The 16,433-nt window shown below is 32.0% G+C and overlaps 1 protein-coding gene across 5 annotated transcripts in view; it reads left to right on the top strand.

Moving 5' to 3' along the window:
- The window catches only part of LOC118187586 (CUGBP Elav-like family member 4), a 927,242-nt gene that overhangs the window by 542,823 nt on the left and 367,986 nt on the right, over positions 1–16,433 (top strand). For 4 of the 5 annotated variants that reach the window (XM_085827240.1, XM_085827235.1, XM_085827220.1 and 1 more), the window contains exon 3: positions 15,345–15,473. The exons of the other annotated variant lie outside the window; for it this stretch is intronic. In XM_085827240.1, coding sequence (XP_085683366.1) covers positions 15,345–15,473 — 129 coding nt within the window. The remainder of the gene's footprint in view (positions 1–15,344; positions 15,474–16,433) is intronic. 5 annotated transcript variants of the gene reach the window in all.

Here is a 16,433-nt window from a genome sequence, read left to right as displayed (position 1 = left end):
CAGACTTCAAAAGAGAGTGAAAAAGTAGTTTTTCACAGCCAGAAATATCTTCGTCATTTTTAATGAACCATATACTTATTTGCTAATAGCTTCTCAACTAATTAACTTGTGTTAATAAACATAGGTTCACCAGAAAGATGTTTTTTTACTATATATTCTATATAAATTTCAAATAGATGCAACACATTCAAAAATTACTTAATAAGCATATATCTTAACCGAGTTAAACTAAACTAAGAGCCGTGCAGGTATTATTTAAATTTTCTAATAGTTATTTTTTTAATTTTGAAACCCTTTCCTTTAAATTCATGTTGCCCACCTACAAACACCTACCATTAGAGCCCAAGTGCAGGCTTTCTTGTAAGCCCGAGAGAGGCGATCTGTCAAATATTTCTTTGAGTGAATAAAAGGGTATCTTACCCTTCCTTTATAGTTGTAAAAAGACCAGCGAACAGTCCCTAGACTCTTTCCCAAGGTTCTAATTATCAAGGACACGTAAATTAACTAGAAATTTATAGCCAAATAACTGACTTCTCAAAATAAAAACTAACTCAAACAAATTGATTATTAACACCCCTAATTAAATGGTTATTTAGTAAATTAAAGTGTGTAGCTGAATATAAGATTTTATTGAATTAAATTAATTTGACTGCATAGCATGGACCACTGCCACTGATTCACTGTTTAAAAAGCGGATCCAAATCGTTTATATGATAGTTTGAGATATATTCTGAGTTTGTATCCACGATTTAAGTTGCCAGTTAACCCCAATTTTGTACTGCACTCAAATTATGCCTTTCTGTCCAATTTGTGAGTGCTGATCACTCTCAGAAATTGAGGTTAATTTTAAAAAACATAACATACCCTAATATAGACATGCGTCTACTGCTCAACACTTTGTTAGTTGCCTAATTTTCATATATCATGCGTTAATCCGTAGCAGAAGTCCAATTTTATGTTCAGTCACAGATAATTAACCTAAATAATTATCCCTTTGGACAATGGTTGTAAACTTGAATCAGTGAGCATACTTTTACCCTTACTGTCTTTTAATTTTGAGGAGTATGGTATTTATTACTTATGATAGTTAAAGAAGCATAATGCTTTAAGAACACTTATGCAAAAAGGAGACATTATTTGAGCATTTCGCCGCTTATTTTTTATAGGTAAAGCATCCTTAAAGTTATTATTTGAAATGAACTGTTTTTATAAACAGGGTGCCAGTTAGTTATTCACCGTATAAAGACACGTTTAAAAAAATAAAGAATAAGAGATAGAGAAAAACTGAATGAATTTTATTTAGCACTTCAAAGAATTATATATTAACACACTTTAACATGAGCACCATTAGTTTCTCGGAAAATATCAACTCTGTTCTCGATTTCCCTGCAGATGTTATTAAGGATTTTTGGAGTCACATTAGCTGTTTTTGTGGTGATTTGCTATTTTAATTCCTCGATGCTGCCAATCTGTGCAGCATAAACTTGGTTCTTCAAATATCTCCATAACAAAAATTCGAGTGGTGTAGCTTCCGGAAAGCGTGGTGGCCATGAAATTTATCCGCCTCTACCAGTCCAACGATTTCGGAATGTTTCAACAAGAAAATCAAACACATGTGTATCCTAAAGACAGGGGTTCAATTCTCTGAAGAAATTTATTATCGTCACAGATACAGTCAAGAATGTCTACAGAAAATTCCTTACGAGCGACTCGGTCATTAGGTTTGATTTGTTGACAAATCTGAATTTATACGTAGTCAGCTTCTTCCGCTCGTGAACAAATTTATAATCAGTCAGCTTGGGAATTCCTGTTTGCAACGCTAGCACAGTGAATGGATTTACTGGGACACCGTATCTTGAATGGCGGAAACATTTTCATCACTGACGCTTGGCCTGCCTGCACCTATTTTATGCCAAATATGTCCGGTCTCTCGAAATTATTTTAACCATCTTTTAATTGATTTAGTTGGTAACATTTTATTGACTTTATTTTTCAAATTATTATCTTTAATTATTATCTTATTATCTTTAATTTCCAAATTACCTCTGAACAGTTTTCGAAAATTCGTTTCCCATAACGAAAGAACGCACATTGTTTTTTCCCTGCTTGATGCCATTCTATCTGTAAACAAACAAGTTCCCTGTAGCCATTCACAAAAATTAGAACAATTTTTTAAAAAATATTTTAAATTAAAGATTATATCGATATGAATTATTTTCGGATACTTCGTAAAATTACGTTTCATTTAATTTTGTTATCCGGCAAATAAATTATGAACATCTTGTATATAGCCTTTTGTTTTGTTTTGAAATTAAAACTTAGAAAGGAGTGAGTTTTCTGCTTGTATTTTTGGGGTAATTAAACTTTATTGCCGTTGCAATAAAGCAGTGAAGCGACTAGAAGTTTTTTGCTTATCTATCTGGTTAGAAGAGATCAAATAAAAGATTTCTGACCTGCAAAATGTTTGTAGATAGCTAGTTCAGGTATTTGTGAAATAGTATAATTTCAAATAATTCAACATAACTTAGGCTTTCCTATTTTAAACTAGAGGAATTAATTTCACAATCTGTATTTTTTTATTTGATACCTTTGGAACCCTGAAAAGGACTTTTAATGCGTAATGAATCCGAACAAAAAATTTAAAATAACCGCAGTTTCTGTTCCCAATAAAAGTACCCATCAAACACTATTTTATACAACACACACTAGCCTTAAATTGAAAAAAAGAACAGTAAAAAGGGTTTGGCTTGGTTATGTAGACCCACACTGGTTTTTCAATATTTTTCTTTCTTTTTTCGCACCAAAGAGTTATTCTCTAAACCGATATTGGTTGAACTCAAAGCCAGCTGTTGAATTTTAAGTCCGTTACAGCAGTGGAGAATTCGTTCTCTTTTCTTCACAGTTTCTAAAGCTGCATTCACCTTGAAAGTACTAGAGACTGACAGTACGATCTTATAGAAGGTGGGTAATAAAATGTCTTGGGGGGACGGGGTTGGTGTTAGGTGATAAATTGCTATTCGGGGCGTGGTGTGAAGGGGAGTGTTGGCAAACTTGCTGAGGCATGGAGTAGAAGCGGGGTTCTAAAAAGATTCGAGAATCTTTGCTACAGTTTACGACTTTTAGGGCTGAAGACTGAAAAGGAGAGAAGAAATAAGAACTAGATGTAGGGAGTTTAATGGAAACATTTTTCTTGGTTTTGGGGATAGGAATGTATTTTACTGTCGTCAAAGGAATAAAAATAACAATGCATGCTCGAATTACAGGCAAACACGACGCGTTTATATTATTAATTTAATGAAATTGTTTCCCTTTAGTTTTCTTATTACAAGTTTTATACCTGTAATGTAAATTTTATGTAGAGTTTTATAACAATGAAATACGTGGTGTCGTATTGGAAATTTTATTACAGAACTCATAAAAAATGTAAGCTTCACGAAAATAATTTAATCACTGCTTAATCTTCTTTTACATTCATTCCGGCTAGTGTTCCTACTTACCTTCCTTGGGAAGTTTATAAGGTGTTTGAATGCTCATGTAGGCATCAACTGTTGCATACGTTTTCAATTTTCTCAATGTAGTTTCCTGTTTTCTGAAATACAGCAACGCCTCTGATTTTGTAGTTATACGTTCACATCACTGTTCCGTAAAACTTCGGATTACTGAATCAAAATGTCATTGATAGTTTGCATATAGAAAGACATTATCAGCATTAAATAAAGGACACTATATGCTGCATTTTTCAGGGTACTTTTCCTTCTTCTTTCTTACACGTGAATGTAAAAACTCTGTCGTTTTAACTAAAGAGTTGAAAATGTTTAAAAACTTGTAACTATTTTATTTTAACTATACCTATAACTATATAGTACAATTTCAAGGAATGCGAAAGGTTTAAAACTGTATTTTCCCATCTGAGTCTTAAAAGCAATCAAACATCCTCTGAATCACATTTTAAATGCTGTATTTTATTATGTTACGAACTATTTTCGCTGGAGTTTGTTTTGTAATTTATGAAAATGTTTATTTTTTTATTTTCAATTTTTAATGTCCGTGGTAGTCAAAGTTTAATTAAGACCGTCGGTACTGAAATAGTAGATAAAGAGGTAAGATTTTTACATATTTCACGTGATTTAAAAGGTTAACAAGTTCACAGCGCTTCTAGAAATCTTCATAGAAATAAATTTTTGGAATAATTATTTAGAACTATTCTTACTAACTCTTCCGAATTTTTCTTATATTGTACCTTTTTATCATGGGTTTACTTCAGAGAACATAAAGGTACCAAAGCTGCTAAATATAGTATAATAATTCAGAATAATTAAACATTTCTTACCTCTGTAAACTGTTGGCTATTGTGGTGCGGAGAGAGGGAAATTTATTTCACGATAAACTAATAATATGGAGCTATACAATAAAATAAGGAATTCCTTTTAAAATTTTTCCCTTAAGCACGCAAAATTTCATAGAAAAATTAATTATATAATACAAGAAAGCCCACAGTTATCTAACGGATTGAATAATGCTTTAAATTGAAATGACTAACCCATGTACTGTCTTCTTTCCGGTCTTCAACTCTTATTTTCAGTCTCCAATAATCTGTTTCGAATATTTTTTTGATATGTTGATATTAATTTGTCCAACGCACGGAGACAACTAAAATTTTTGAACTGATAAATGATATGTCTCGCATTTTTTTTTTTTTTTTTTTTTTTTTATTATCTTCATTTTCGGAAACATTACTCGTAAACTTAAACATAAACACTGATCAGCTGAGAGTGTCTTTAGTGGTTTAAAATTGAAACATCAGTTTATTTTCATTGTCCTACGTACATATGTATATGTTTAAACATAATGTTTTCCTTATATCTGTAACCTTTTTTACAATCTCAACTGTTGTAAAAGTACAAAACTATTGAAGTTCTTCTTTCGAGTGTTTCGTTCTACTAAATAATAAAGTACGTAATTATTATTTTTGAAATACCGCCAGCTGCAGCTGCACGTCCACGTCACATACATTGTTTTCTCTTCGACTTTCTTTTTTCTTCGCCATTTGTTTTTCTCTTCGCCTTTTTGAATAATATTTACCAAGATACAGATATCAGTTCTAGAGTTAGGAATAGGAATTGAAGTAATAAACAACTAAACTATTGTAATTAAAATAACTAAAGTAGCAAAATACAATAAAAGTTAGTAATGCTGAAGTAGGTAACTCCTACCTTAAAGCTCATTCTCCTCATTCTCAGTATCTTAAAACTAACATCAAAGTAGTTCACAAAATGCAGATCATAAAATTAGGTTAACATAATAAGGCTTATAACATCGTATGCCTTGTTTTATTGGAATCTTAAAATTCACAATTTTAAATATATATATAAGTAAAATCTTACCGTTTTTTAAAATAAAAGTTTTAAAACTTAAGATTCCATTTTATTATATATTTAAGTGTAGAAAAATTGCCTAAAATCATGCAGTCTTGAAACCATCTTCTATGAATACGCTATTGAGAAACCTAAAAAAAACTATGAATCTTTATTCAGAAGCAAATCTATGTACAAGTGCGTAATTGTTTGTTTTTGACATAGTTTATTCAACATTTATTTAATCCAATAAGTAATATACTGAGTACATATCCCCACGAGTAGCTCGCAATTAATTGTTTATTTTGGACAAGATCCAAAGCCATCCAAAGGATAATAATAATAATATATATGATCAGATTACACGATTTAAATAAAAAGTGATGCATATCAGCATTAAATTATTGTTATTATCATCATACGCAAGCATACTATATTCGCCTCAGTAAAGAACACTATTTGGAAACCATAAAATTAGTATTAAAGTTCAGCGTCACATTTCAAAAACTTACTAAACTTATTTAATTACGTTAAACGTAACCACATATAGCTAGTTTATCGCCACAAATATCTTATTTAGATCGCGTTAATTATCACGCGTGTCAGTTATTACATAAAAATATCAAATTTATGGTCTTATATTTGTTTTTCTTCCACGCAACTCATACCCTGAATTGTCTTGTAAAGAGTGTTTCTGCTCGACAGTATGTCTTTAACAACTAATTGTAGACCTCTGGTGCAGTTTTAAGTAAGTTAGGATAGATATATTATAAAAATATTCTAACTGGATTCCTTTTAACAAGTTCTCTATTTCACCACAATTGTCCTTTAAGTGAAGGACAATCTAAGGAATTATCGCATTCCCATTTGCTTGCTGTCGTGGTGTAACTGGTCAGCAGGTCCAACTAGTAACTGTAAGATTGGGGATTTGAATATCAGCTAGTGCACTGGTGATTTATCGTATTCCCTAATTCAAAAAAGTCTAATCTGTTTTCTTTAATTATATTATTTCAATTCATTTTTTAAAATTTCACCTATGCTTTTAACATGAACTGCCTAAGAGATGTTGATTTCTTAAATGCTTTTAAAACGCCGTATGTTTAAAGCTGTCTTCTGTTTTCTCAAACACACAACCAGGTTTCTGTTTTCCAGAATCCCCCTTCCAAAAAAAAACGAACGAAGCATGTATGCCAAATGTTTTCCTAGTGAGCATCCTTTTTATTATTTTATGTAAAAGTATTAAAACTGATCAGAACAAAAATGCCAGAGAATTTTTGACTAATAAAAATGCTGAAAATATGGCGCATTTTCATATTAATTATAAGGAATGAAATTTAAAGGCAGCCACGTTGTTTGAAATCGAGTTGCAAAGAAATGCCTGAAAATAACTTATTCGCATCATTTTTGCTAGTAAAACGACTTTCGCGAATAGATGAAAAGTGCTGTTGGTTCACCGCTAACAGATGGGTATTCTCTTATTTCTATAAGACTTAAAAAAAGTGAAAAGTTACCTTTCTTCACTTCTTTCTTTTCTAGGGGAAAAAAAAAATCCCACTCTTTGGTGATAAATTGGGACAAAAGTCGCTGAAGCGTAGAGTACTCCGGTTCTAAAAGGTAACGGGGACTTTAGCTTTACTTTCTTTTCGAACTTTACGACTCCCTAGTCTGTACAGAAGAAACAAAGAAAATCCGAGGAACAAAAAAGAAAAAAAATCCATTTAGAGAAAACGCAGAGTATTGAAAAGAAGGAAGAAGGGAGATTCCGCTAACTAGTAGACCGTGTTGAGAAAGTTCTATTGCCTTCGAATCTATGATTCCGTTGCTCGTAAAGTGAGAAAAGTTTGCAGATTTTTCGTAGAGATTTAGATACATTGAATGTTTTTGTTTTTCCACGTTTTACCTTAAGAAGAAGAATTAAGGTTAAAAGCCATACCAGAAGGAGATCAGTGTGATAAACCTAAAGCTTCAACGGTAATGAGGATCCATTTCTTCGTCATTATACTACGCTTGTTTATACTCATAATAGTTTATACTGTTAATATTTCTGAACTTGCTATTCAACTGAAAGGTTGCGTAGGCAATGGTAAAAACGTTTGCAGTCGAGTCATGAGTTTTCAATTTCTTTGCTTACCATATAGACGAACCATATGGAGATAGGAAAACAAATCACAAAAAATAAGAATGTCGATTTACATCAATAAGGCATGGGAATCTAGCCAGTTTATATTAAATAGGCTAAAATAGTGCAGGTTTGCTCTTAAGTTAAGTTTCCTTCCGGCAATTTATTTTAATTTGGGGAGATTCATCCTTCGCCTGAAACATTTCTGTCTAGACTTCAGCTTTCTCATTTGTCAATAGTCTGCTTTATTCGGCATTTAAGGTAAATGCAGAAAATAATCTTCATATTGTTCATTTTATTTTGCTTCGGTTTACTTAAAAGTTTCAAACCTATTAATCAGTTTACCTCATATTAAAAGAAATAAATCTGTTCTAAAGATATAAAACTGAAACCAAATCTGTTATCTAACCTCTTATTTACTTGTATAGTCTTTACAGGCTTCCCAAACTATTAAGATTTCAAAAGTAAAGCTTTTAGACGCAGCTCTCTCTATAAATTACTTGAAACAAATGGCGTCTCTAATTTGTTTATATTTTCACAGCATTATCAAATTTATCTTCTAAAGTAAAACTAGAATTAATCACCTTTCATTTGTGAAAACGGAATGTGTAAAGTTCTTATTTCTTAATAAGCTGCGTTTTAAATGACTTAATTTCAAATATACTTATTTTACTGTACTACTTTAAATGTTCCTCTACAAAAAATATTTCTCTAACGTTGTCTGTCTTATTATTAAAAACTATTTTAACTAGACGTCGCAAACACAATGCAAATTAAGCGTTTTTCATTACTTAAAACGCTGAAAACGTTTTTTATTTTTTAAAACATGTAGTTATAAAAAATAAGTGGCGAAAAAGATGTGTTTTTTTTTAAATTATTTCTAACTTTGTGCATTCATATTGCTCTGAGGTTTTTTATGCATTTTTTTAGCTTAAGCTATTTTTTAAAACACGCGAATCTGAATCGAAAATTTTTATTTGGCTGCTAATTCAATCAAAATCCTTCATATTTTTTCCCTCCACTTTTAATTCCGAGGATTTTTCTTAAGAGCTTTTTCTACAAGATTAATTCGGAATCACAGACTAAATTTTTCTTAGCGAATTTCCATGTCGCAGTATTTCCTCCTTTCAGACTTTTTTCTTGTCATCTTAATAAATGCATTTCATTACGAATGCTTATTTTCTTAACATTGAAATTCATTAAAGACCGCGACAGTTTCGTATGTGTCGTTTTGCAGTTTTTGCATCTCATTTCGAAAGTAAAAACACAACAGGAGTCTTATCAATTCTTAATGTCTTCAAAGCAACTTCCCTTATATGTTTCTAGTGATATATTTTTTCGATCTTCCCTTTCTATTTGTGCTTGAAATGAAAGTTTTTGAAAATGCTTTCAGATTTTGTTCAAATAGACTGTGACTAATTCTTAAGTTGACAGAAATGCGTTCCTTGCTGAGACACTTTTTAGAGACATTAGGAATTTTTGGAAGCATGAGAAATGAGCAACGCCCTTGCCGAGAATCGAACCACGGACCTCCGTATACGCGCCCAGCGTGCAAACGACCACACCACGAAGGCATGCTAGGAAGGCGGGAGAAATACCTTATAACTGTTATCTGTACTAATATCATTCTTAATTTTTCTTGTGTCACTGTTTTGTGAAATTATTACAACAAACCTGATTTGCTAACATACAGCATCAATAATTTTTTCATTACCATACGAACGAGCCTTCTCCTATTTGAGAATACTGAAATATTATTAGTGCTGTTACTACCATTATCATCATAACAGCTTTCACTTGGTTATACCTGTTTTTACTTCTTTGTCCGCAGTAAATGAAGTATTACAGAGGCTGTTCACACATTTTTAGACGATGTATATTGTATTCACAAAACTAAATTACATAAAATTATTGTGTTTTAAATGTTCTATTTGACATCCCTTATTCTGAACTATCTTTCGACACCGCAATTTCCAGGATAATAAGGCCTCTTGAAGTGGCAGAAGAGGTATTCTATCACATTCCTCCCGAACAGCTTTCCAGAGTCCTGTTAGGGTTTTGGGACAACGTTTGGATAATACAGTTTTAAAAGTCCGAAAGCACAAAACTACATAGGTAACACATCGGGAGATTTAGTAGGGATATCAGTGAAGGGTATGGCCTTGATACCATTTTTTTGTTCCATTTCGTTTAGGAAATTTACAGTGGATCTTGATGTGTGACTGCTAGCTTTGTCCTGATGGAGTCTCACAGATTGATGGCACTGTGGGTAAAGCGATGGTATTTCATTCAGAAACATTGGCGATAAAATATGTTCCTGATAGTATTTGGAGTTAATCTTGACATTTTTTGCACTCTCTTTAACTTGCCATTATAAGAAAAACCAGCAACAATCATGAATCCCTTAGAAAAACTTTCTTTCGATTCTTTGAACTATGTACTTAAATTTTTTCTCCCTTTTTATGATAATAAATGGCTCTTTTTTGTTATAATCATTTAAATACACCCCTGCTCCATCTATTGTGACAATTGTTTTTCATTTTATCTCATGTAGAATTCTGCAGCGTGTTCTGCATTGAGCGATATGCTTTGGAAGAAGACGATGCACATTGCGTTTTTTCGCTTTCTTAAGATTTAAATCAAAGTTTATCATTTTGTTTACTGTGGACACCGAGCATGTTAATGATTTTGCAACTGTCCTTTGACTAGGGAGATTTTCTTTTAACATTAAACAACGTACCTTTGCAATAGTCGAAGATGTCCGTTTTTTCCTTGGATACTTGTTTGGAATTTTTGTCTCACTTGAGGCTCCAACTTGACGTTTTTTTTTCCTTTCTTGTTGATGATATTACCTATCGACGCTTTAGATATCACAAAACCATGACTCTCCCATCGTTTTTGGATAACGGAGTATGCATATTTCTCTTCGGAAAGAGCGTAAATGTAGCCTTCGAACCACTGTTTTGTTAAATTCGCCATTTTGAAGTAAAACAAAACTTTCAAGCCACAGACGATAATTTTGACTTTAAAAACATACTACAATTGCAATTACTTCTTTTGCAGCAAACGATGTTTTATTACTCGTTACCAAAATCGTCTAAAAATGTGCGAACAGCCTCTGTATAATCGGAAAAAAAATGTCGGTTATCGTATTTTAACGAAAATATCCATTTTGGCCTCTCTCGATTCCATTTAAACGATGTTTTTGAGTGACATCTTGTACGTACGGATAGTATAAAGGACTCTTTTCTCCAAAACGGATTGTTAAATGAATTTAAAATGGATTCAGAAGAGAATTTTTCGTGAGCGGCCCATCCGTACGTACGTAAGTATGTGTGTATCTCGCGTAACTCAAAAACGAGTTGCTTCAGAATCTTTATATTATGTATATGGGACTGCTATAGAATGTAGATGCGCACCTCCCTTTTTCGATGCAATCGGCCTCACCAAAAGTATATAAATATATGTATATATATGTAACCACTCTGTTACAGGGCTCGGTTAGCTCAGTTTTTTTCATTCTTATATATAGCGCATTTTTTCTTTAAAATTGATCGACTTCTATTGTTCTTATGTTCCGGTTAAGGCTTTTTTTTTCAATCTGCATATAATAGTTGTAATAAGAATCAACAATTTAAACGTTGTTTAAGTTTCACTAAGCCTAACGACGCCGTCTTACATTTGAAACTTGGTAATATAGAGAATTAACTCAGTTTCTGCAGCAACTGCAGTATCTTTCTGCCGAGTGGGGCCAAAAGATTTGTGCACCGAAAAACTGTCTTTCTGCATAATTTTAATTAATTTAAACTCTAATTTTAATTATAAACATTTTTAACGGTTTTTAACTCTATTTGGGGTTTTGAGAAATATGTCTCTAATGAAATCCCGGGAACTAAATTTAAATGAAACGCAACAAAAATTGCGCATAATTTAATAGACTGTGCAAGGAAGGTCATGTAGTGTCCACGTCAGATTTTTTTAAGTTCATGAATTAATCAATTCAAAGAAGTAAAAAATGATTACATTTTCTACTCCTTCATAGGCAGATCATTGAAAGATTTTAAACATGTAAAGCGTAACCGATCCTGCACCAAAAACTTCACACAAGAGGCAATAACATCAGCAGATGCTACTACTGTGCCGGGTAAAAGTAACTTCTACCGATGCTAATCAATCTATCTGAGAATAAGGCAGCTTTATTCGACATTATCGGAAATTAGACACTGTTTTTCTAGTGATTGCCATCAAATAAATCACATCTAAGTCTTTCTTGAATAACTTTAAGGAAGTGACCAGAATCATCCGAAGAAACTTTTTCCAAATTTGATGCTAGAAAGAAAAATGTTTAATAATGCTAAAACCATTTTAGGCACTACTTAACATTATTAAACGTTAGAATTAGACCTGAAATCATTTAACATTAAAATAAATAAATGTTAAAACAAACAGGCAAATACTTGCCTTTACGTAGTAAATAATCGCTTTGTACAACATAGTTTATTTACCAACATAGATTGTTTCATTTAATTTTTTCTTCCGAAAGGTTTCTAGTTCTTATCTTTACTTAAGTACGGGACTACGTTACTTACTACGGGAAGGCAAGTATTTGCCTTACATTTATTCTTCAAATCGACTGACCGGTTATACTTTCTTTGCACTCGATTATTTCCTGGTAATCGGCATACTCACCAATGTAGCTTTGTAATGTTGATGTGACCAAGCAGATATTTTCTGATAAAAATAAATCAAAAATATTGCAAGATTCAAAAATCCATTTGCAATGTAGCCTCCTGGGGTGAAAGTCTAATTCAGAATTGTAGTAATTGTAGTAATCACAATAATTTACCACATTCAGAATGGTTGTAATACGTATCCTGATCCTAACTATTAATCGTAACCGTAGCTGTGAAATCCCCCTCAATCCTAACTGATTATCCATAATTAATATAAATTTTATCATACTTTTTACTTTTTAAATAATTTAAAGAAGACTTTGCAAAAAATTATAGTATTTCCCCTGGGGGGGCGTCTTGTGGTGTAAGTGACATATCCAGCTAGCACCGAAAGATCATTCGTTCGGCAAGAACACTTAATTTTTCATATTTCCGTTTTCGAAAAACCTACTAATCTGTACAACTTCAATGGCTAAATGTGCGCTACAAGTTTAATAAAGTTATCAGTTGCTCAGATGATAAAAATGTTTTCTAAACTTCAATCCTAGCTACATAAAACCGAATTAAATCTCTTGCATTCAACTGAATACATATTCCTTTTCTCAATATATAGTTTTAAATACATATATTGTACAGACATTAGGTTTTTTTTTTTTCGAAGTAGAAGAGATGAAAAATGAGCAATGCCTGGCCGGGACTCGAAGCACGGACCTCTCGAATACGCGCCGAGCGTGCTGACCAGTACACCACGAAGACATGCTAAGAAGGAGAGAGAAATACGTTATATACTCCCCCTTTTAAAGGGTGACTGGGGATTAGGACACCCAATCACCAAATCCTGGTGGTGGAGAATCATCATCCACAAAGTTTTTTAGTTCGGGCGCCACTGTAAAAACATTAGGTTTTTTCGAAGCAGGAGAGATGAAAAATGAGGAATGCCCTCGCCGGGACTCGAACCACGGACCTCTGGAACACGTGCCGAGCGTGCTGCTCACTAAACTGCGAAGTCATGTTAAGAAGGTGGAGAAATACCTTATAATATGAAGCGTTTTGTTTTTATTGCTGGTGAAAAAAAATCCTTCAACACTTATAACAAACGTTTAAATTGATTCATTTATATTAACGTCAAACGAAATTTTGCTTGAAAATATTTACTTCTTGAACTAAAGAACTTTAATTTCATATTATTATTTGCCTCTCTAATTTTATATTATTCATTATTTATTTTTACACTATTAGTGACCAGTTTTTACAGATATGGGGAGATAAAGTGCTAATTTTAGGCACAATATTCTTTCGCCAATCGACTGTTTGCATTTCATGCTAACTTTTATGTTTCCTATATTTTTAAGAAAAAAATATATACAAATTTGATTCTTTTTTATGCTTAGTCACACGACGTGATTGAACACAAAGCTATTGAATCAAAATACAAATTTATTGAATTGATATAAAAGATTAGATGAATCTAGTTTGTCTAAACCAGCTTTACTTCTTATCATTTTACTTATGTTCTCAATCAATACTTTTTTTTATTATTTGCTAGTCACGTATGTGTCTGCCACTTAAAGTTCTTAGTAGTAGAATAATTTTTGGCTATTTTTATTCTGAGATTATTTATTGTTCATAAGTTTATTCTGTATTGAGGAAACTTTAATGGTGTAACAAATATATAATAATACAATTTTATACTTTGTAGCATTGTGCACTTTTGTATTTTGTGTGCTCTGAATATTCTTTATTATTTCTCCCATATAGAATACTAAATTCATACTCCTTCTAATGTAAAAGAGCTTTATAAATAATTTTCTGAATTAACATTAAAACAATTAATAATACCGAAAAGATTTCACTTATCCAATTTATATTTAATATCTTTATGATTATATATATTACCTGATTATACCAATTTTAAACTGAATGTCTAGTATATTTTCTTAATTATCTAATTGAGAAGCTTTTTATTTGATAACGTATTACAGTGCTTCTTCGTTATAAAGCGAGGAGTGAGGTCAGAATTAAAACTTCGTTATATTATAATGGAACAACTAATACTGTATTGAGAATTAACAATTTACTAATAAAGTAATTATTATATTAACAGTATTAAAAGTTAACATTATGTATTCATATGTGTTTAAAAATTATCTACGCATAATCATTTCTTAACAAGTTACTTAAAAGTAAAATAGTTCCAAATACTCTGGAAATGCACAACTGCTTGTACATATGTATAAACAAACAAATACATATATTTATCTACTTAACTATGCGTACAAAATATGTAAGATATTTAATAAATCATTGTTGTGATACTAAGAAGTTATTTTAACATGGTTTTAAGCAACATGCTCGTCGTATTCGAAACTACGTTACGTTATTCAGTCTCTGAAGCTCTTGTATTCAGTGTTTGAAATTAAGCACAACATTATTTGAATTAGCTTCTCAATTAGATTCACGTTGCTTTCAGTGTTAAAATAGTTTATATTTTGTTGTTTATTATTGTAAAAATACTGTACTGAACCTCTTCCCCTACCTTTATTCCTTTCTATCCTTTCTCTTTTTTCTGTTTATTCTTTTTTATCATACGAATACCGGCTCAGCTTTTCAGGCATTTCGCAAAAGGACTGGAAACCTGGAGAGGACGACAAGTCACGTGGGCGAATTGAGCTACAGTAAATGTTTTGATCGAGATAAACAAAACCTAATAATTGGTCTTCCAGTCATTGCAGATGCCTGAAAACTGAGATCGGATTGGAAGAAGCTAGTCATCGGGATTTAACTAAAAGTAAGTCTACTGCTTTTATAATAGTAGCTTAGATAGGTCTTAGCGAGACGTTTGTTTTTCGTGTTGTATCAGAATCATTATATAAAGATTAGGCGCATTTTAAGCGATAATAAACGATTGTACATTGTAGGCATTGTTTTTAGACAGTATTGGATAGCACTGGGTGAAAAACAGGGCAACGATCTCTTTCTGAGGGTAAGGTTTTTTTAAGTTAATTTTTCTTTAATTTATTTTCTTTTCTTCTTTTTACTTTATCTTTTTTTTTATATGACTACTTCTAATCCTCCTTTGAAAACCCTCTTTTCTCAAAGCTCTTGATCCTCTTCTTCCCCCTCTTCCTTTTCCCCTCTACCCCATTCCAGTATAAACAAACAAACAAGTCTTTGAACACTCGCCCCCTCTCGTTCCAGAAGACCGGAAGTTGTTTGTGGGCATGCTCAGTAAGCAACAGAGTGAAGAAGATGTTCGACAACTATTCCAGCCTTATGGGACGATTGAGGAGTGCACCATACTGAGGGGGCCAGACGGACAAAGTAAAGGTAAGGTGAAAAAAAAGCAAGACTTGGCTCTCCTCTCCAAAACACCCTTCTATACCTGATCCTTGCCTTTCCTATACTTCTGTCCTCCAACCTTCGTTATTCTTTGCCTCCCATCTTCTTTTTTTACGTAAACTCTCTTCTACTTGATCATTGCTCTGTTTTTTGAAAATTGGTTTTTTGCAATCTTTCTTTTGCTTCATTTGTTTTTGTTGACTTTCTGTTTAGTTCTGCATTTTTTAAGGGGGTTGGCAGCAATGAGAGGAATCTTGCCTGAAATCCAGAAACATCGGGTCTCTGCTTAGGATAATTCATGCTATTCTTGCTCATAAATATCAGTATTCAATTTATAGAAGTTTACCAGAATGTTTTCTGAATATTACTATGGGCAAAATTAATTCTTGTTTTAAAGTCTTTGCTTGAATATGTTATGTACGTAAAATAAAATTTTAATAAGTTATTGAAATTGACTGTTTAAAACATATGAATACTGAATATCAAATGACTGAATTACATTATGGAAATAATTCAATGTTCATTTTACCGAAGTTAAAAATGAGAGTAAAATTAGTTTCATTTCGATGAAACATTAAGTACTTCAAGATACGAAAGAAATTATTAAGGCTACAGTATTAAAATACTAAAGGTAGAAAACTAAATACATGTAAAAATACGATTGCAGAATTACTAAAGCTGCTTTTAAAATACGTCCTGCATTTAAGGATTGAGATCAGTTTCATGAATTTTATAGAAGTGTGAGATTTGAAGGGCAGACAAAACTTTTTCGTTCCTCTCTTATGAGAATGGGTTAATTTAGCTATGTTTAAAACCTAAAAGTTTAACATAAATTAACTTTTTTTTTAAACTTTTAAACATAGTTGACTTTGCAAATGAAAAATATTATCACGTTGTATGCTGCTATATGTGAAAAGAAGAGATAAATATAGATTTTATAACAACAGT

Source organism: Stegodyphus dumicola, chromosome 1 (assembly GCF_044657685.1).
Source record: "Stegodyphus dumicola isolate Sdum_Otavi_A_Nest chromosome 1, ASM4465768v1".
Classification (NCBI taxonomy): Eukaryota; Metazoa; Arthropoda; class Arachnida; order Araneae; family Eresidae; genus Stegodyphus; species Stegodyphus dumicola.
This window is presented reverse-complemented; position numbering and strand designations above follow the sequence as displayed.